General features: G+C 39.2%; 2 protein-coding genes across 5 annotated transcripts in view; one reads left to right on the top strand and one right to left on the bottom strand.

Moving 5' to 3' along the window:
* Positions 1–2,973, bottom strand: part of LOC138013270 (post-GPI attachment to proteins factor 3-like) — a 26,237-nt gene extending 23,264 nt beyond the window's left edge. For 2 of the 3 annotated variants that reach the window (XM_068860295.1, XM_068860296.1), the window contains exons 1-2: positions 2,899–2,971; positions 1,172–1,454 (exon numbers count right to left, since the gene is read on the bottom strand). In XM_068860295.1, the coding sequence (XP_068716396.1) occupies positions 1,172–1,454; positions 2,899–2,915 (300 nt within the window). In that variant the 5' untranslated portion in view covers positions 2,916–2,971. Of the gene's footprint in view, positions 1–1,171; positions 1,455–2,898 lie in introns of all 3 variants that reach the window. The other variant, XM_068860294.1, reaches the window with a different exon arrangement.
* Positions 2,974–3,029: 56 nt separating this feature from the next.
* Positions 3,030–17,500, top strand: part of LOC137967682 (oxidoreductase NAD-binding domain-containing protein 1-like) — a 17,768-nt gene continuing 3,297 nt past the window's right edge. Inside the window, exons 1-6 of one of the 2 annotated variants that reach the window (XM_068814209.1) lie at positions 3,030–3,185; positions 4,395–4,488; positions 5,359–5,465; positions 6,217–6,358; positions 13,182–13,421; positions 15,927–16,038. In XM_068814209.1, the coding sequence (XP_068670310.1) occupies positions 3,106–3,185; positions 4,395–4,488; positions 5,359–5,465; positions 6,217–6,358; positions 13,182–13,421; positions 15,927–16,038 (775 nt within the window). In that variant the 5' untranslated portion in view covers positions 3,030–3,105. The remainder of the gene's footprint in view (positions 3,186–4,394; positions 4,489–5,358; positions 5,466–6,216; positions 6,359–13,181; positions 13,422–15,926; positions 16,039–17,500) is intronic. The other variant, XM_068814210.1, reaches the window with a different exon arrangement.

Below are 17,500 nucleotides of genomic sequence, written 5' to 3'. Positions count from 1 at the left end.
GCACCCTCTAGAACATTGAAGGAAGGTTTGATTAAAACAAAAGGAGGTAGGAATGGGCAAACCTGAAGAAGATTAAAATGGATTGTGTGATTGGGGTTTCAAAACCTTTTCAGCCTAACAGTCTTTCAAAGTTGATCTCTGTTGTTTGTAACTTTAATAATGTATGCTTGACATACAAGTAGTTTTTTTCATCAAAAAGCTTTGGTTTGTGTTTTTTAAAGTAATTTCTGTGTTAACGCTTAGTTGTATTGTACAGCGAGAACAGCGAGTAAATGGTAAAATGAACTGCACTGCCGACTGGCACAGTGTATATGACAGATTTTTTCTTTATTTACTCATTCAAACACAACATCACAGTTGTGAGAAGAAGACAAGGTCCAACAGAAATCCGCACCGATTTTCATTCTTTCCCTTTCAGTCTTTTCACAAAACCACGCTTAAGTAAGGAGACTGGGAAATCAGGCCAGTGAGGTCAATACAGGAATGCTGGGAATTTTAGGGATAGAAATTTCGTTCTTTTGTCTTTTGCATTATTGCAAACAAAAACAACGGATCTCAGAAGTAGTTTCAGCAGTTTCAGTAAGTTCTAAATCTAAAAGAAAGGAAAATTTGAGCCCTGGAAGAATAATAATATTATACATGTATTCTTTCAGGGCTCAAATTTCCAGTATTGATGTCACAGTTCTGCTATCCCCAGTTTCCTTACTAGTGTGGTTTTTACCCAACTGGAAGTAAAAATTGGGATTTTTTAAAAGGCCAAAGACACTGCAGGAAAATTGGTATGGACCTTTAAAAATTGTTCTTATATTTGCAGAAAACCGTGATGTTTCAATTGAGTAAATAAAAGAAAATCTGTCATATACATGCACACTTTACATTTATCCACGAATTTCCAACTTTGGATCTTTCCTCTTCTTCGTTTGAGAAAACTTACATGTACACGTATGGCTCACATTGTTTCTAGTTCAACTTACGACCTTATAAACACAAAAGTCTCATAAACCTGGATAAAAACAAGGGGCTGTAATTAGTCACAGTACCACACAAAAAGATTTGAAAAGAAAATTCAAGGACCACATGATAACAAAGTTTAATTTTATCATAATACCTTTTGACCTTTATGAATCCATCCCCATTACTATCATTGCGTCATCGTATATCATGATCTCACCTTGCCATAAAATTGCTGGACTTTTTTACTTTTTTTCAGATCTGTTGCAGTGACACTATGCATGCACTGGTACTTGCATTCGTCTGTGCAATCCCACCAAAAGATAGTCAAGTACAGAGGAAGCTTCCCTGGGTATTCATCGAGATGGCACCCTCTCTTGCATTCCTTGAGACACGTGCGGAAAGGATAAGACTTGTCCCCAGATGAGCCCCTCGCAGGGTTCCATAACAGTATGATCGTGACTGAAATGATGCTTTGAAGGTTCAGAATCAGTCTCCTCCAACTGTACAAAATAAATTTTTAAAAAAACAAAATAAACAATACAAGGAAATTGGGTTAAAAGAACAGGACACTGGTGAAATATGCAATACACACAAACATCAATATTTACTAAATATTATGCCTGTTGCCAAATTAACTACTGAAATCTATACTTAACTCACAAAGTTTTTTAAATGATCTGTACTTGTGATTGGATGGATGTAACTTACAATGCTAGAACAGAAGATGCACCCATTCGCCCGAAGTCGAAGGAATCCGGAAACCAGGGCCGTAGCCAGTATGAGGCAAACCGAGGCAGTTGCCTCAGTCATTTTTTTGTGATTTTTCAAAATAAAGCGTCATTCCAGCATTCTCTTTACAATGTACTCATCATAAACACCTACTCGGAGGCGAATTTAACCATGGACATTGCCTCAGTCATAATTTTTTTCTAGCTACGGCCCTGGAAACTAATAATCCAGAAAATGCGACTGACTTTGGAATCCGGAATGACCATTGTATGGAATCCAGAATCCAAGATTTTGATGGAATCATGAGGATCCATTTCTACGGAACCCGTGAGTTTGGAATCTGGAATCCATGACTCAGGACTCGGGATTCGGGATCCACTATTGTGATCTGGAATCTGAGGGCCACCTGGATTCCTTTACATTATTAAGGGAAAACCCATGATTATCACTCAATAATTCCACTAGTGGGGAATACAGAACTAACTTTGTTGCACGTAATGTCAAGCCTAATAAGCCTGGTAGGTGTTAAACCTGCGTTCTCCTGTGAACAGATTATTTTAAGAGTATGTGTGGAAGAACTTTCCCTCACAGGTGATATTAAATCAGATTTCACTGGTGCAAATCATAGTTACAAGTAATGGCCTGTCTCTCTGAACTTCACTCTCATCCTTCACCACTTCCACATGTGCGTCAGTACAGTTTTGGAACATTGCGTGACATGCAACGCCAGTGACACAACCACCCTTCTTTTTATTATGTGACTCAGTAACTACTAAAGAGTTCTTGATGGTTGCCGAAAATATGTTTAAAAAATAATTGATTTTAGTTTAAATGAAGCTTATAGTAATTAATCGAAGGGAGGTTCATTTAGAAATCTCCAAATCAAAACCCTAGGGCCCGTTTCCCGAAAGTCCCGAAACTTTACGGGCCATTTTCGGGTGTCACAATTCCCTCGGTATCTCATGAACGGAGAAATTTAAGTGGATAAACTTTACCGTCAGTTTTTTTTTTGGTACCTTGAAAACATGTTAAAAGATCGGCTTTCCTGAACAAGCGGTTGGGGTTCACAAATGGCTTTTCGGGCCCGAAAAGCTTTCCGGAATTTCGAGAAACGGGCCCCTGGCCCAAAATTCTTCAGCATCAATTCACTGAATGATGATCTCCATTTTATTCAACTCTTAACTATTTCGTGCAAAAAGAAATTTAAAATCCTACCTTACGGTTATGTACATGTCTTGGGGATTGTCTTGAGTATAAATTTTGCTGTGATCGGAGAAGACAGCCTGAAAAGACACTGGGGACTGAAACCTACTTGCCCTCGTCCCAGTCTTAATCCTTTTTTAACCGCCTGGCAGTTTTTTACATTTTTAAGTTGTTTTCTTTTCCCCGCGGTTGAGATTTCTAGGAAATACGGATAGCCACATGATATGTTTTCCTTGCATTCAGAGAATTGCCTCCTTTTTTGCTCATTCGCTGTTTGTGCCAAGGACATCTTTGCCAAGGTTAGGGTTTTCTAAAGGGATCTAAAATACTCATATTTCGTGTATACATAATGCCGATGCAAGCGTTGACATATCTCGATGCAATATTACACCTCACCCTGTTAAATAATGAAATTTTGGCGCGATGCCCGACGCAGGGCCGATTTTCTTCGAGCTACGGCCATTAAGGCCCTGTAATACGGGCAACATTTTTTGTGCAAGTTGTCGCGCAACAATTAGTTGCGTTGCACGTTGAGATGGTTTGTTGCGCGTATTACCACCTTCTTGCACAACAAATTTTCATGTTGCGAAAAGTAAAAGCGACATCTACTATTTGAAACATAAAAAAATTGTTGTGCAAGGTGGTAATACGCACAACAAACCATCTCAACTTGCAATGCAACATTGTTGCATGACAAGTTGCACGAGTTCCATATTACTGGGCCTTTATACGGAAGATATATATAATGTGCCAACCAGAGCCTCATTGGCTGTCGAAACAAAGGATCACATGTGGTTGGCACATTTGAATGACAAAAATAATGTTTGTAAACAGATGTCTTCCATATTATTTAACTAGTTAGGGTGATTGGCCTTTGGACTTTTGCAATTGATTTTGTCAATTTTTGACTTGGCTGCTTTGTCATCTCCATCATGTTAGTCCCAAAAAAACATAATATTCCTCCTTAGCCATTCAAAATTGCAAAAATTTACCACTGACATACATAAGGCTTAAATTTGATGCAGCAATATTTGCTATCAGTCCTTTAAAGTTTTGGGCTCATAATTTCAATTCCATATTCAAGGATAGTTGGGGTTAAAGGTAATTATTAAATTTTCGACCTCAGTTATTGCATTTCTAGCTTTCTGATTGGTTCACTCAGTCTTGGTTATCAGCTCCTATACTGTATGACTTACCGGTACTTAAATTAATATAGAAACTGCTTTCATCAAGTGTTGCCAACCTAGAAACTGCCTTCCTTTAATTTCCAAGTGTCCAAGCATTCAAAATTAATCAAAATTTAATTAAAAAATAATAATTATCATTATTCCATTCATGTTTGTTGGATATAAGACTGGTTACAGCTGTTACTTGGCGCCAGGTGCCTGGTTGCCTTAATTTACCATCTCATACCCAATGTGCACTCATCATGAATACAGTAGTTGTCAAATATACAAAATAATGACCAATGATTGTGTGATAAGCATAAATTTTGGTTTAATTTTCAGACGTAGCATATTTGCATTCATGTCAAGTCATTCAGATGACTCTTACACCAACAGTACACACCTTGAAAGAACAGAAAGCTCTGAAAGACAAGAGGTGATGGGCTAATGACCAATTGGGCTGAATTTGTTGAAGAAGGGAAAAGAAAAAAAATAATGCTTAACTGGTTTGGATATTGAGAAACAAGTTAATAATAGGAATTAACAAGTATTATGGAATAATTCAGCTGATTTGGTAGCCTGAGTAGTTTTCTTATTGAAGAATCCCTGGCCCAGTAGCTGTTAGGTACATAAACACAAGTCAAACGGTAACAGGTTAATTTGTTTTGCCAATAATTAATACTGGAACATTCTTGAAACTTCAACAAAATTAACCTTTGTGCACCTTTCAAAACACTCTAACTTTGAAGCTCAAAGTGTAATCAATGAAGCCTGGATCTTCTAAATGAATGTACTTTACATTAACAACATCTAGGTCCACTCAAAAACTATCCCATTTTAAATCCCGATACCAGAAATTTTATCTCAATATTAAGATTGAAAAATATGCATCGTTTCATCTACATGTAGTACTGTAAAGTGGGGTTCTATTTCCTTCATGTTAAAAATTCTGTTTACGAGCCAAGTGGCCCACCAGAGCCTGAGCTTATTCCGGTTTCTGTGGCATGAAGCGACTAGGAGTTTCTTTAACTCTCCCCTGGATGGGATGCCACTTCCATCGCGGGATTACCCCCAGCATTTCGCCAGTACCCATTTATACACGTGGGTGGAGAGAGGCACCGTGGGAGTAAAGTGTCTTACCCAAGATCACAACACGATGTCCCCGGCCAGGGCCTGAACCTGGACCACTCACTCCGGAGTCGAGCACACTAACCATGAGACCACCGCGCGCCTCTAGCCTGCGGAGAGCAAATGCATTTTTTTTAAAACCTTTATTTTCTAACTGATGTTTTGTTGCTCTTCACAGATTATCGCACAAGCTTCTGTAACTGAAATCACTCAACTATCACAAAGTGTGAAAGGCCTTCATTTGAAAGTCGAAGATCCTGCATTTACATTTAAACCTGGACAATGGTAAATGATATTCGTAATTCTCACTTTTAACCATTTCAACCTTGAACTAGCCCTCATTGACAAGTAATCAATATGTTGTGTGTCAGACAGAGCACCTGTAGAATCTACCAGGGTCAGACTCCTAAGGGTGAAAGTGTACAAGGTGTGTTATCCTTAGTAACCACTCCTTGTCTGAGTAGTTTTGCTGCAATTTGGAATTTGAGTGACTTAAGAATGTTGTGACGTAGTGGCTGCAAGGCATTGCAGACTGAACTCAATTGTTTTTCAGAGTCTTTATTAGTGATGTTACACTTAGTAGGGGAGCCTGGTATCCTAACGCTTGCACCAATTCTTGAGTAATTTAATTATTTTGCTGCAAGTTGGAATTTTGGAGTGACCTAGCATGTGTTTCTAAGTTCTCTGAAATCCAGAAGATGGGGACATACTAGATAATTTATTATTAATCCCTTCACCCTCGAAATGACCCCCATTGATGAGAAAACTTATGTTTCATGGCATTACAAGACTAAAATCAGGAAGTGTAACTCTAAGGATGAAAAGTGTGTTGTTAGCTCGTATTGTTCATGGTTTGCTAATTAATACATATTTTAAAATTAAAGCCCAATATCATTGGATCCTTGTAGGCCGCACCCATTTTGTCTGTAAGAGCACGGTTCCATTTTTTTTCCTTTGCCTACTTTTTGTTAAGTAACTAAATTCTGTGGGGTACGTCTTTCAAAATGGTTCAAATCAACCCTATTTTTAATTCTAGGGTTGACTTTTTTATTCCTGGTTTGTCTACTGTTGGTGGATTCTCAATCTGCTCCAGTCCAAAAAAACTTAAAGAGAAAAGTATCATAGAGCTTGCTGTGAAATATTCTGAGCACCCTCCTGCATTTTGGATCCATAACGAGGTTTGTGCTTCAATCAATCATTTAGGAGTTTCCGTTATTTTAGTACAGTTAAATGGTGAGTTGTGTATTTTTGGACTTGATAATAGCACCATAAAGAGTTCAGATACAGCTGGGAGATTCCCAATCATGCACGGCTACAGGGTCCCTCATCACCCTTGGCTGAAAGGAAATAGAAACCACTGCCTTGTACACTAGGTAAATAATAATATTAGTCTTAGTCTAAATAGTTTCCCTAAGGACCCAATTCCGTAGTTTTCTTTTAAAATCATCAGCAGCATTTATGCATACATGAGGGTGTCAACAGGGTGAAACCGTTTGGCGTAAAAAACCTGAAAATTTAACCGTTAGTCGTGAAAAAGCCTCAAGGGATGCTAAGGCATCCTACGTTTCACAAAGTTCGATGAAATCAAAAGTTCAAGTGCATTGGAATCTACTCAACAAAGCAGTCAAGCCCACAATGCATAAGAGTATCGACGGGGCCCTAAAAGGAGAAGATGGTACCTTAATACTTGATGATAAAGGAAAAGCTTTTAGTTTGAATGCATACTTCGTAACAATTGGATATAAACTGGCCAACACTTTTCTTTGTCCGACAGGTGGTTACGATCAATTAGATTTAGATACACAAATATATCAGAATTCACCACCACTGCTGAGGGAGATATATTTAACAATTATTCCACGAGCGTGCGTTGGATATGAGATGATAGATAGCCAAGTGGCGAGTGGAATAATTGTTTTATTAAAAACGACCACAAGATATAGAAAACTAGACTACAATAAAAATAAAAAGGCCCAAAAAATCACGCATATGCTTACCGTGTTTTTAGATCATGGTATAATGGCTCATAACCCATGATGGCTTAGCCAATCAAAACTCTCGAATTGCATTATCCAATGATCCAGTTTTTAATAAATAAATATATAACACAATTCGGGTGGAGAGAAAGTGAATCAATTGAACGCTAGAAAATCGACGGGTCCAAGCAATATCGCAATCAAACTTTTAAGGATAGCGGGTCAAAACACCATTGTTCCATCCTGGTTAATTTTTTTACAAACGCAGTTTAGAATTTGGAACTCTGTATTCTACATGGAAGACAGCAAGGCTAATACTCCAGTTTATAAAAATTTAGGAGATGAAAAAGATTTCGGAAATTACCGACCGGTGTCATTGTTATGCGTACCGAACAAACATTGTACAACACATAACTGTTAACAACTTGGTTTCTGAGAGACAGTGCGCTCACAGAAAAGGGTACTCTACCGAACATTTATTGGTGCACATCACAGAAACATGGAAGAAACCGTTGTACTCTGGAATGGTTGTTAAAGGGGTACTACGATCAAAAAAACAATTATTTTTTTTCTTTGGATTTCAAATCTATGTAAACTAAACACTAACTGACCCAAGTTTTAAGTTCTGATTTTAAAAGGAAACCTGTTTATTTTAACTGGAATTTTCTTATTTATTAGTCCGCCATTACTAACTTTAAAATCTTGAGAGAGCTGGGTCGAGGAGAAAGTGACGTCAAAGACTCACTAGTTTAAGAATGCAATGCGTGTGTACGCGGCCGAATTAATATGCAGCACGGGAGTTTCGGGCAATCAGACTTTTAAACCCGTGTTTTGCATATATAATAAACTGCGTTTACACGCTGAAATTTTAAGCTAGTGAGTAAATGACGTCATTTTCTCTAGATCCAACCCTCTGAGGTCCAATCGGCCAGTTTTGAACGTGAGTAATGGCGGATCGTGAAATCCAAAACTTACACTCAAAATAAACAGCCTTTGGATAAAACTCAAAGCTCAAAATTTTGCCAGTTAGGTGTTAAGCTAACACGCTTTCAAAATCTGAAGAATAAAAGGAAATGATTTTTTGATCATAGTACCACTTTAAGCTGCAGCATTCGTTGACTTTAAAAAAGGCCTTCGACAGCGTTTTACATGACATTTTAATGAAGAAGTTAACGAGGAACTTTGGTATCGCTGGGACATTGGCTGAAAAGAATATTTGAACGGAAGGAAGCACTTTACAGATGAAGTAAATGTTATACAATCTGATCAAGCGCCACTACTTACAGGAATTGCTCAGGGCTCCGTATTAGGCCCGACTCTTTTTACCCTGTTTACCAAGTGATTTACCAAATTAATAGTGTCGTCTCAGGCTCGTTATATATGTAGGCAGACGATACAGCAGGTTATTGCATTAAAGAGATAGCGGACATGGCGATCGCACAGTTAAAAAAGGCATTACATGAGATCTGTAAGTGGTGTTTGGGCAATCGACCATACCCCCCAAGGTGCGGCAGAAAAAAGGCAGAGTCAGAGAGAATGGCTATTGTAGAAATTATTTTATTAAACAAAGTTTTTGCCATACATTTCCTGTAATTCCAAAGGCACAAAATTACAGCGAATGTATGACAAAAATGCAATAATTAGGAATTACAAAGAATAGATACCCAGTCCAGTTCATCTCATTTGTGAACTAGGACTTATTTGTTTTGATTTGAGGGCGAAAGTCTATAAAGTAGAGTCACGTACAGTTTTTTTTGCTTTGAAGTTCCATACAAACCTTTGAATTTCCCGCCGCCATGTTGCCCTGATTACCCCATACATGTCCAATACACCGACATAATGAGATTGTAATGAGATTCCTGGTACATTTACATTTACATGTTCCAACACTCGGCAAAGTCCCTTTTTGGCTTATGGCTGTTTCTGTTTAGGTGGCCTCATACACCGTAAGCCTTTTTAGAGACATCACGCCAAGCCGGCCACTTCTGCTGGTGAGAACAGGACAGCCACAACACCGGGGACTACATCCCCTACTATTATCGAATAGTGTGTGGGTTCTTTAACGTCCCACAGGTAACTTATGAACATAGAAGGTATTTGTGAGACGGGACCTACGGTTTATAGTCCTTATCCGAGAAGACTTGAAAGTCTAACCATTTGCAGATGAAATTACAAAGGCAGCACTTTCTCCTCAGTTATTTTAAGATCCTGAGTGTTGATCTGGCTGGGGTTCGAACCCGCGACCTCCCGCATGACAGCCCGATGCTCAACCAACTGAGCCACCAGTGCGCAGTACGTCACAATAGACATCACAAAGTGTCACAAAGTGTCCCGCACTTTATGTCTCGCAAAACTGTCACTACTTTTTTTAAGGATTAAGGTTGGGGGACACTTTGTGATGTCTATTGTGAAGTGCTATGAATCTCATTATGTCGGTGTATTGGACAACCCTCGATTACCCATGATGCACACAAGAGCGCCAACTGGTCTATTGTTTAAGACAAAATCTAGGTCTTGTGTAACGCAACTGTTGGGGGACGAGGTGAGTCAAGCAGAGATTAAATGTTGTATGTGGGTGCAGGAAGTGATCTATAAAGAAGAATTCGAGAAACTGAAAGCTGGAGAGATACTTCCCAGTAACAGCCGCCTCCTGAAACTGGACCCTTATTATGACAGAAATGATCAGGTATTAAGAGTTGGTGGGAGACTACAGTTTGCTGATCTTCCCGAACTGAGAGCAAGCATCAAATAACATCCTGAAGTTGCCAAAATAGTGCAAGATGTAGATCAGTAAGAACATGTTACATGCTGGTCCAGAGTTAACGGTGTTATAAACTTTAGGCGGAAAGTTTAACTCAAGGAAGATGTGAGGTTAAACGTGTTATCAGAAGTTGTGTAGCTTGCCAGAGGAGAGACTTTCTTGTTCACCAGCTTTCGCGCATGTTGGAACTGATTTTGCGGGACCGCTGTATGTGAAAGAGGGCTTAAACATTAAGGAAGCATACGAGTGTATTTTCACATGCGCATCATCCCGTATGGTTTATCTGGAACTTACACATAGTTTGACCACTGATGAGTTCCTACAAGCTTTTAGTCGCTTGACGAACCGCAGAGACCTGTCTTTGCCACACAGTGTGGTCAGACAATGCACAAACCTTCAAGGCAGCAAGCAGGGAAATTCAGAAGGATCAAAGGATGTGGAATGCGCTGGCTCAAGGTCAAATCAAGTCAGAGTTCTCATCACGAGGGATCAAGTGGAAATTCATTACAGAGCGTTCTCCGTGGAGAGGTGGATGGTGGGAACGATTTTGCAGAGCGATCAAAGAACCACTGCGTAACTGAGGTCCTTGGAAGTGCACTTCTCCCCTTTTCTGAGCGAAACACATTTCTGGTCAGAATAGAGGGTATCATTAACCCGTGGACCACAGTAAGTGATGATTGCAGAGACCCATTACCTATTACACCTGCTCATCTTGCAATGGAATGCCAATTAACCAATAACCGGAAAGGGAAGAGGGTAGCTTGGAGGAGACCAGTAAGAGAGCTGTCGAAAGGAATCTCTATACCTGCAGAGATTACTCAATCACTACTGGAAGCATTGGAAACAAGAGTACCTACTACTCTCCTATCGGTAACAAACAATTAGTGGCATAAAGGGATCCCTTCAATTCAAGTAGGCGACATTGTATTTATTTTTGACGACAATGTTCCGCGTACCAAATCGCCGTTGGCTAAAGTTGAAAAGGTTTCTCCAGGGACGCGATGGCCTTGTACGGACCGCTACAGTTAGAGCGCAGAATAGTTTCTACAACAGACCCATTCAACGTTCACATAAGTTAGAGATTGAGTTAGCAACTCCACAAGTATGCCCCAAAACAGAGGATCCAGTCATTGGTGGGGAGAAGCTGCAAACAAACACTGTTCATGCTACAAGTATACCTGTTTCCAAGCCTAAATTGATTGTTGTCCTCCCCGAGGGAGGACAAGGTGGGGAGAACGTTACAACCCGTACTCGTTTTGGAAGAATGATAAAGAAGCCCGAGAGACTAGACCTATGAATGATCATACTAACCTCACCCTGCAGCTGCTGTGTAGGACTTATAGTGTCATGTGACTTTCGTTGTTTTTTTTCCCGCTCTTGATATCGAAGGTGTTTTGTACATCGTAGCATTTCATTCGTATACATCCCCTTTGCAGCTGAGTCCAGTGGATTAAAGTTCCGCTTCACTTCAGTGTCTCGTCGTAATTGTTTAAGTAACGTGTGGTTTTAATTTCGCTAGTGTCAAGAGCGCTGGAAGTGAAAGTTTTAAATTTTATGGAAATACAAATAATCGTAAATGGTTCGAACCCAGGAGTCGTATCGTAATAAGTGAAGTACGATCGTCCGCGTGAGTTTAGTCAGCTGAGAAGGACTGTTTTGGATGACAGTGACTGACGTTTCGACAACCAGAGCGCGGAAGTCATCTTCACAGTCAACTGATTATTTGATTGATTTGTAATTAAGTGAAGTACGATTGTCCGGGCGAGTGTAGTCCTGAGAAGGACTGCTTGTGGGGACATTGACTGACGTTTCGACAACCACAGCGGAGGTCATCACCAGAGGCAAGTGATTTGTCTAACGTCAGTAGGTGGTATAAATACTCTGGTCGTTGATCTGATTGATCAACTAAGTCGTCAGTTAAGCAGTGGTGTTATTGGCTTTGAAGACTGTAAACAGTGATTTGCGCGTTTCGATCCGTTTTTTGTCAGTCAGATGTGTATTGTCAGTAAAATTAGTCGGTTTGTTTATTGTTTGTCTGTTGTTGATATCGTCAATAAGTCGTTTGCACCAAGCACGCAGTACAGGACTGATATGTATTTGTGGACCAGATAAATTTCATTTTTTGTCAACCGAGATTGTTCCCTATACTTTTCATGATTTTGCCACGCTCCACCAATGGAAATTACCTACTATATTTCTAGTTAATTATTATATTATAATGTAAAACAATGGTAATTGAATATTAAAATTTCAGATAACCGTCACGGGAAACAATTTATCGTTAGCCGTAAAAAGGCCAAAAATGTAACCGTTATAGGCATAAAAATGCTTTAAAATTAACCGTTAGCCGTAAAAGCCACTACCCCATTAAGATCCTCATACATTAATTGGTATCTATGTTGGTGCCTTTGGTGGCAGCATCGTTGATATGGGAGTCAGAGGCAGCTTCCTCCTTGCCAGGTGACTCTACACAACAGCCTTGTTATCATGCCCTTAGATATATAAAAATTATAATTACAAGTGCCATGTTGGTAGTTTCACATGAGAGTCAGAGGTAGTCTCAACCTTGATCCCCTGAACTTTTCTTTTACTGAAATACCGCTTTGTAGCAATACCGTGTGCTGTCTATTAGTGCAATATTGGTTAAAAGGGTCACCAAGGAGGCCTATAGTCTACATTCCTAGAAAAGAAAAGAAAAGAAAAGAACGTCATCACCTTAAAGGGGCTAGGTCACGCAATTTCAGGCAATTTCAGCACTGATCGAATGGTCATAGAATTAACTAAAATATCAAAATAACTGTTCAAAACTATAGAATAACTCTAACAAAACACAGGGAAGCCGAGAAGGGACATGGATGGACAAAATTGGAGAGGATTAAAATGGATTGAATTTGGGTAAATTTGAAAAACGTCGGCCCACCTTTTTTCAAATTTATACCAGTCTATATCAAAATGTCATTTACACAGCTGGAAAATCATTCTCAGTTGTTATGTGGCCGTGATTTTGCAAATGGAAGACTCTTGCTCTGCCAATTTGACGTTTATAATTAACAAAATTAAAGAAAATTACCTAAAATAGCGTGACCTAGCCCCTTTAAGCTTTGTACCATATTGTTTCTATTTTGCTGTTTGTAATCAATACACTGTGTTCGACAGTACGGTGTATGAGAATCATATGTAGCTTTTACCTGGAGTTAATCCCTTACTTTACGACTCCATTAAAACATGACTTGTAAATAATAATTGGCCCTATTGCTATTTCAGTGCCATGTGGGTGACAAGGTTCAGGTGAGAGTTGGAGGCAGCTTCTATTTTGATCCCTTGTGTGGAAATGCGAACATGCCTAACCTGCTCCTTATTGCTGGTGGTGTTGGTATTAATCCTCTGTATTCTATTGTGAGACATGTGGCTGATATCTGCAGTGACTTACAAGTGCAGGAGCATTATACTGGAAAAACAATGGTGCTGTTCAGTGCAAAGAGCACAGATGAACTACTTTTTAAGGTATAATTTAAGGTGACTCAAACCAGTTTCAATAATTTGGAGGGAATGTCTTAATTGGAGGATTAACTCCACAACAGTATTTCATATTAAGGCAATGTTATGGTACCAAATGAAACACCAATAATTGTTAAACAAGATGCACTCATTATGTGACGTAATAGGTGACCATGGCGACAAAAGACTCCTCCAAAAACACTCTATATTTTGTATTTAAATGCTTATATGAACTCGGTGACCACCATTTTTTATTGCTGAATTTTAAGTGATTAGCAGGTTAAGCTAAAACTCTCTGCAAAGTTAAAAAAATTCTCCAGGGCAGATTCAGAGCCACCTTAACATGTTCTAGTCGTGACGGAGGCATTGAATCTGTTCCAGAGAGTTTTTTCTAACTTTGCAGAGTGTCTTATCTTAGCCTGCTAATAACTTTTCACGGATCACCGAGTTCGTTTTTGAGAAGTAAGCATGTAAAGACAAAATAGGGTGGTTTTAGATGACTCTTTCGTTGCTATGGTAACCTATTACGTCACATTAATGAGTGCATCTTGTTAAACAATTATTGGTGTTTCATTTGGTACCAAACATTTGCCTTTACGCGAATCAACTGGGTAGATTCAATCCTTTCGAATAGTACAGTTTGTTGAAAGTTCTAAAACTGGTTTGAGCCTCCTTAAAGTGTCAGGTGAACATAAAGTAATATATATTTGTAATGTCCATATTGTATTGTATTGTTATTGTAAATCCCGTCAATCAGTCCCGACAGGAATATGAGGCGTCCATCAAAGCAACCGGCCCCCTTGTGAACCAGATTGCCAAGCAAGCAGTAGAGTCACCTAGCGATGAGGATGTCGCTGTGCGCACAGCGATGCGCGCGCAAGAGAAAGCTGGCAGTGCGCGACGCGACCTAAAATACGTGACTAAGACAGCTCGTGAGCTCACCCGTTCAAAAAAATTCTGCAGTCGTTTGATCGTACGTTTCAGTCGTGAGAACGACTTTACAACCCGTGAGTCACCCGTGAGCTTGCCACGCGTTCAGTCGTTCACACGACTTTCCTAAGGAACGTTTTCGCGTGAGAGGTCACAAGTCTTTGCCTTTGAAAACCCAGCGAACTGTTGAATTTATAAAGGAGAAATTTTCCTCTAGTTGGCTCAGCGTTATACCGTTAAAAGAAATGAACTTCACTCTTAACAAGAGGGAGTTTAGGGACGCAATTAAGTTGACATATGGTTGGGAATTCAATGACATCCCAACGGTGTGCGTCTGCGGGGACTTTAGTGACGCTGACCGTGCTTTGATTTGTATGCGTGGAGGATATATTATACAGCGGCACAACGAAATTCGAGATCTCGAGGCTGAAATTCTGCAAGCGGTGTGTACTGACGTTGAGATGGAGCCGGTTCTCCAAGACGTTACGGGGGAAGTGCAGCCGAGGGGCGCCAACAAGGCCCCTGACGCGCGGCTGGATATCCGTGCGCGGAGATTCTGAGCGAGAGAACAGTCTGCGTTCTTTGATGTTAGGGTATGCCACCCTAACGCAGACTCATACAAGAATCTCACGCCGGAGCAGATTTACAAGCTACACGAGAATGATAAAAAGCGCCTTTACTCGTCTAGAGTTCTTGAGGTCGAAAGGGGCACATTCACACCATTTGTTTTAACTTCTACTGGTGGCATGTCTGACGAATGTCAACGTTACCACAGCCGTCTCGCTGAGCTACTGGCAGTGAAGAAACAGGAGAGCTACGCTTCCACTATCGCGTGGATTAGGACTTGAGTCTCATTTGACATTTTGAGGTCTACATTGGTTTGCCTGCGAGGATAGCGTTCTAGGAGGAGCACTACTCCAAATATACAGGAGACTGATCTAGAACTAGAAGTCTCGGTCGAATGTAGATAGTTTATCCTTCTGTAAATAGCGTTATCCTTCTGCAAATTTGACACTGAGTTTATAGAAAAAAGCTTTTTAACATTTGATAATATTTATTTATAATTTTTTCCCTTTATTTTATCAGTTTATAACAATAAGAGTTGGTAAAGAAGATTGAGCATAAAGGCAGCATGTAAATATATTTTTAATTACGGTAAGCTACACTAAATGCGATCACTTATTTTTGTATTGTGGAGTTTATGGTCAATAAATTATTATTAAAAAATAAATTAATAATAATAATAATAATAATGCTAATAATAGTAATTATTATTGTGATTGTTGCTTTTATTATTAAATATTGCTATTAAGCTCATTACATTTTTACAATGTACTGGTAGTAACTATTTGCTTGAGATTACAATCTTCCAATAAATGGATCAACGTCACACCTTTAAGGAGGAATAAAAGGAATCATGGTTTTCTAACAATTTCCTTAAAAAGGGTTCTACTTACCCTTTTTGCATGACAAAAATTAGAAAGAAACCTCTAACCTAATAATACTATTATTATTGTTATGTTATTATTCACAAAACGTTTAGCAAAAGAATGCATCCTATTTTTAACTGTAATATTTCAGGATTCTCTTTTGGAAATGTCAAGCAGATGTCCTTCAATACGCTGTCGGTTTTTTACTACAAACCATGAAACTGCTGGTCACAACATTCATGTATCCACCGACAATCGACAAAGTAGGTTAACATTGCATCCTTTATCGTCATCACTAGCAGCAGCGATTCTTTTGATCAGGCCCAAGGTTCCAAAATGCATTGTATGCGCAGGCGTAGTCGAGGCTCACTTGTGTAACCAATGGCAACTGCTCTTGTTTTACAGTAACTTATCTGAGACTGCACAGCAAAGCCACAAAAGATTAAACCAAACATTCCTCCATCCTATTTCAAAGGAAAGACAATTAGAAACCTTAGATAGATAACCCGTGATGAGAACATTAGCACGACTTAACACTTCAACAAACTGTACTATTTGCAAGGATTGAATCTACCAAACTTTCTCACTTAATGGTAATGTTATGATGCCATATTCAACACCAGCATTAATGGGACTTAACGGGTTACCATGGGAACAAAAGAGCCATCTAAAAACAGCCTATAGATCGTTTTCACTGTCACGCAATAAAAAAATAAATCGAAAACCATCCAGTGGAAAAAGTCAAGAATTCGTGATGTTGTAGAAGATAAATGAAGAAGGCACTTCTCCAAGTTTTAGGCCTGTGCATTTCCCCAAACTTCAGATATTCGTCGAAATGTTTCGCAGAAATTTACAGAGCCCAGTATGAAAACGCCATGTTGGTGCACATCTGTGGTGCACCAATATGGCGGCCGGAAAATAGTGTCAACATCTGTTGCTTACTTTGGCTATCTAGGCGAGTGATCATCTGTACTGAACAGACAGCTATTTACCTAAGCACTTTTCCTAATGCTTTAAATTCTAAAAAGGCTCAAAACCATGAGATAAATATATATTTCTCAATAAACTCGATCGTCGCCTCGTGTCACGCACCGCTATAACTCAGAAATTCAAAATGCTCTGGTTTCCAAACGAAGCACGCTATTGAGCTTTAAAATTGCAAATGGGTACAAATTTACCGCCTCTTATGCCTGATGAGGATAAAAACTTTCGTGGCTCTTTAGTTTTGGATTTTAGAAAATGATGACGTCACGTGAAAACGATCTATATGTTGTCTTTAAACACATATCTAAGAAACGAACGACCCACATTTTTGTATTGCTGGAGGGTGTTAAGCACGCTAGGATAAAACTTTCTGCAAAGTTTTAAAAAAAATTTTGGAGCAGATTCATAGCCACCTTCACAATAGCACTCTTTTCAATTGACGTCATGATCTAGCGCCCAAAGCATTGTGGTATTAATATGCGGACAAACGCAAAGCCATTTTAGCGATCTTTGTCCGCATTTTAATCCCATAATGCTGTGCAATAATCTATTTTTATCTACTGTGGAAAATGCTATTGAAAATTTTAAGGTGGCTCTAAATCCGCACTGGATATTCTTTTTAAACTTTGCAGAAAGTTTTGTCTTAGCTTGCTTATCACTATTCAGCAATAAAAACATGGTGGTCACCGAGTTCGTTTTTGGGATATAAGCGCTTAAACACAAATTATAGGGCGTTTTTTG

The sequence above is a fragment of the Montipora foliosa genome, chromosome 8 (assembly GCF_036669935.1).
Source record: "Montipora foliosa isolate CH-2021 chromosome 8, ASM3666993v2, whole genome shotgun sequence".
Lineage (NCBI taxonomy): Eukaryota > Metazoa > Cnidaria > Anthozoa > Scleractinia > Acroporidae > Montipora > Montipora foliosa.
The sequence above is the reverse complement of the archived record's forward strand: the minus strand, read 5'-3'. Positions and strand labels throughout refer to the sequence as shown.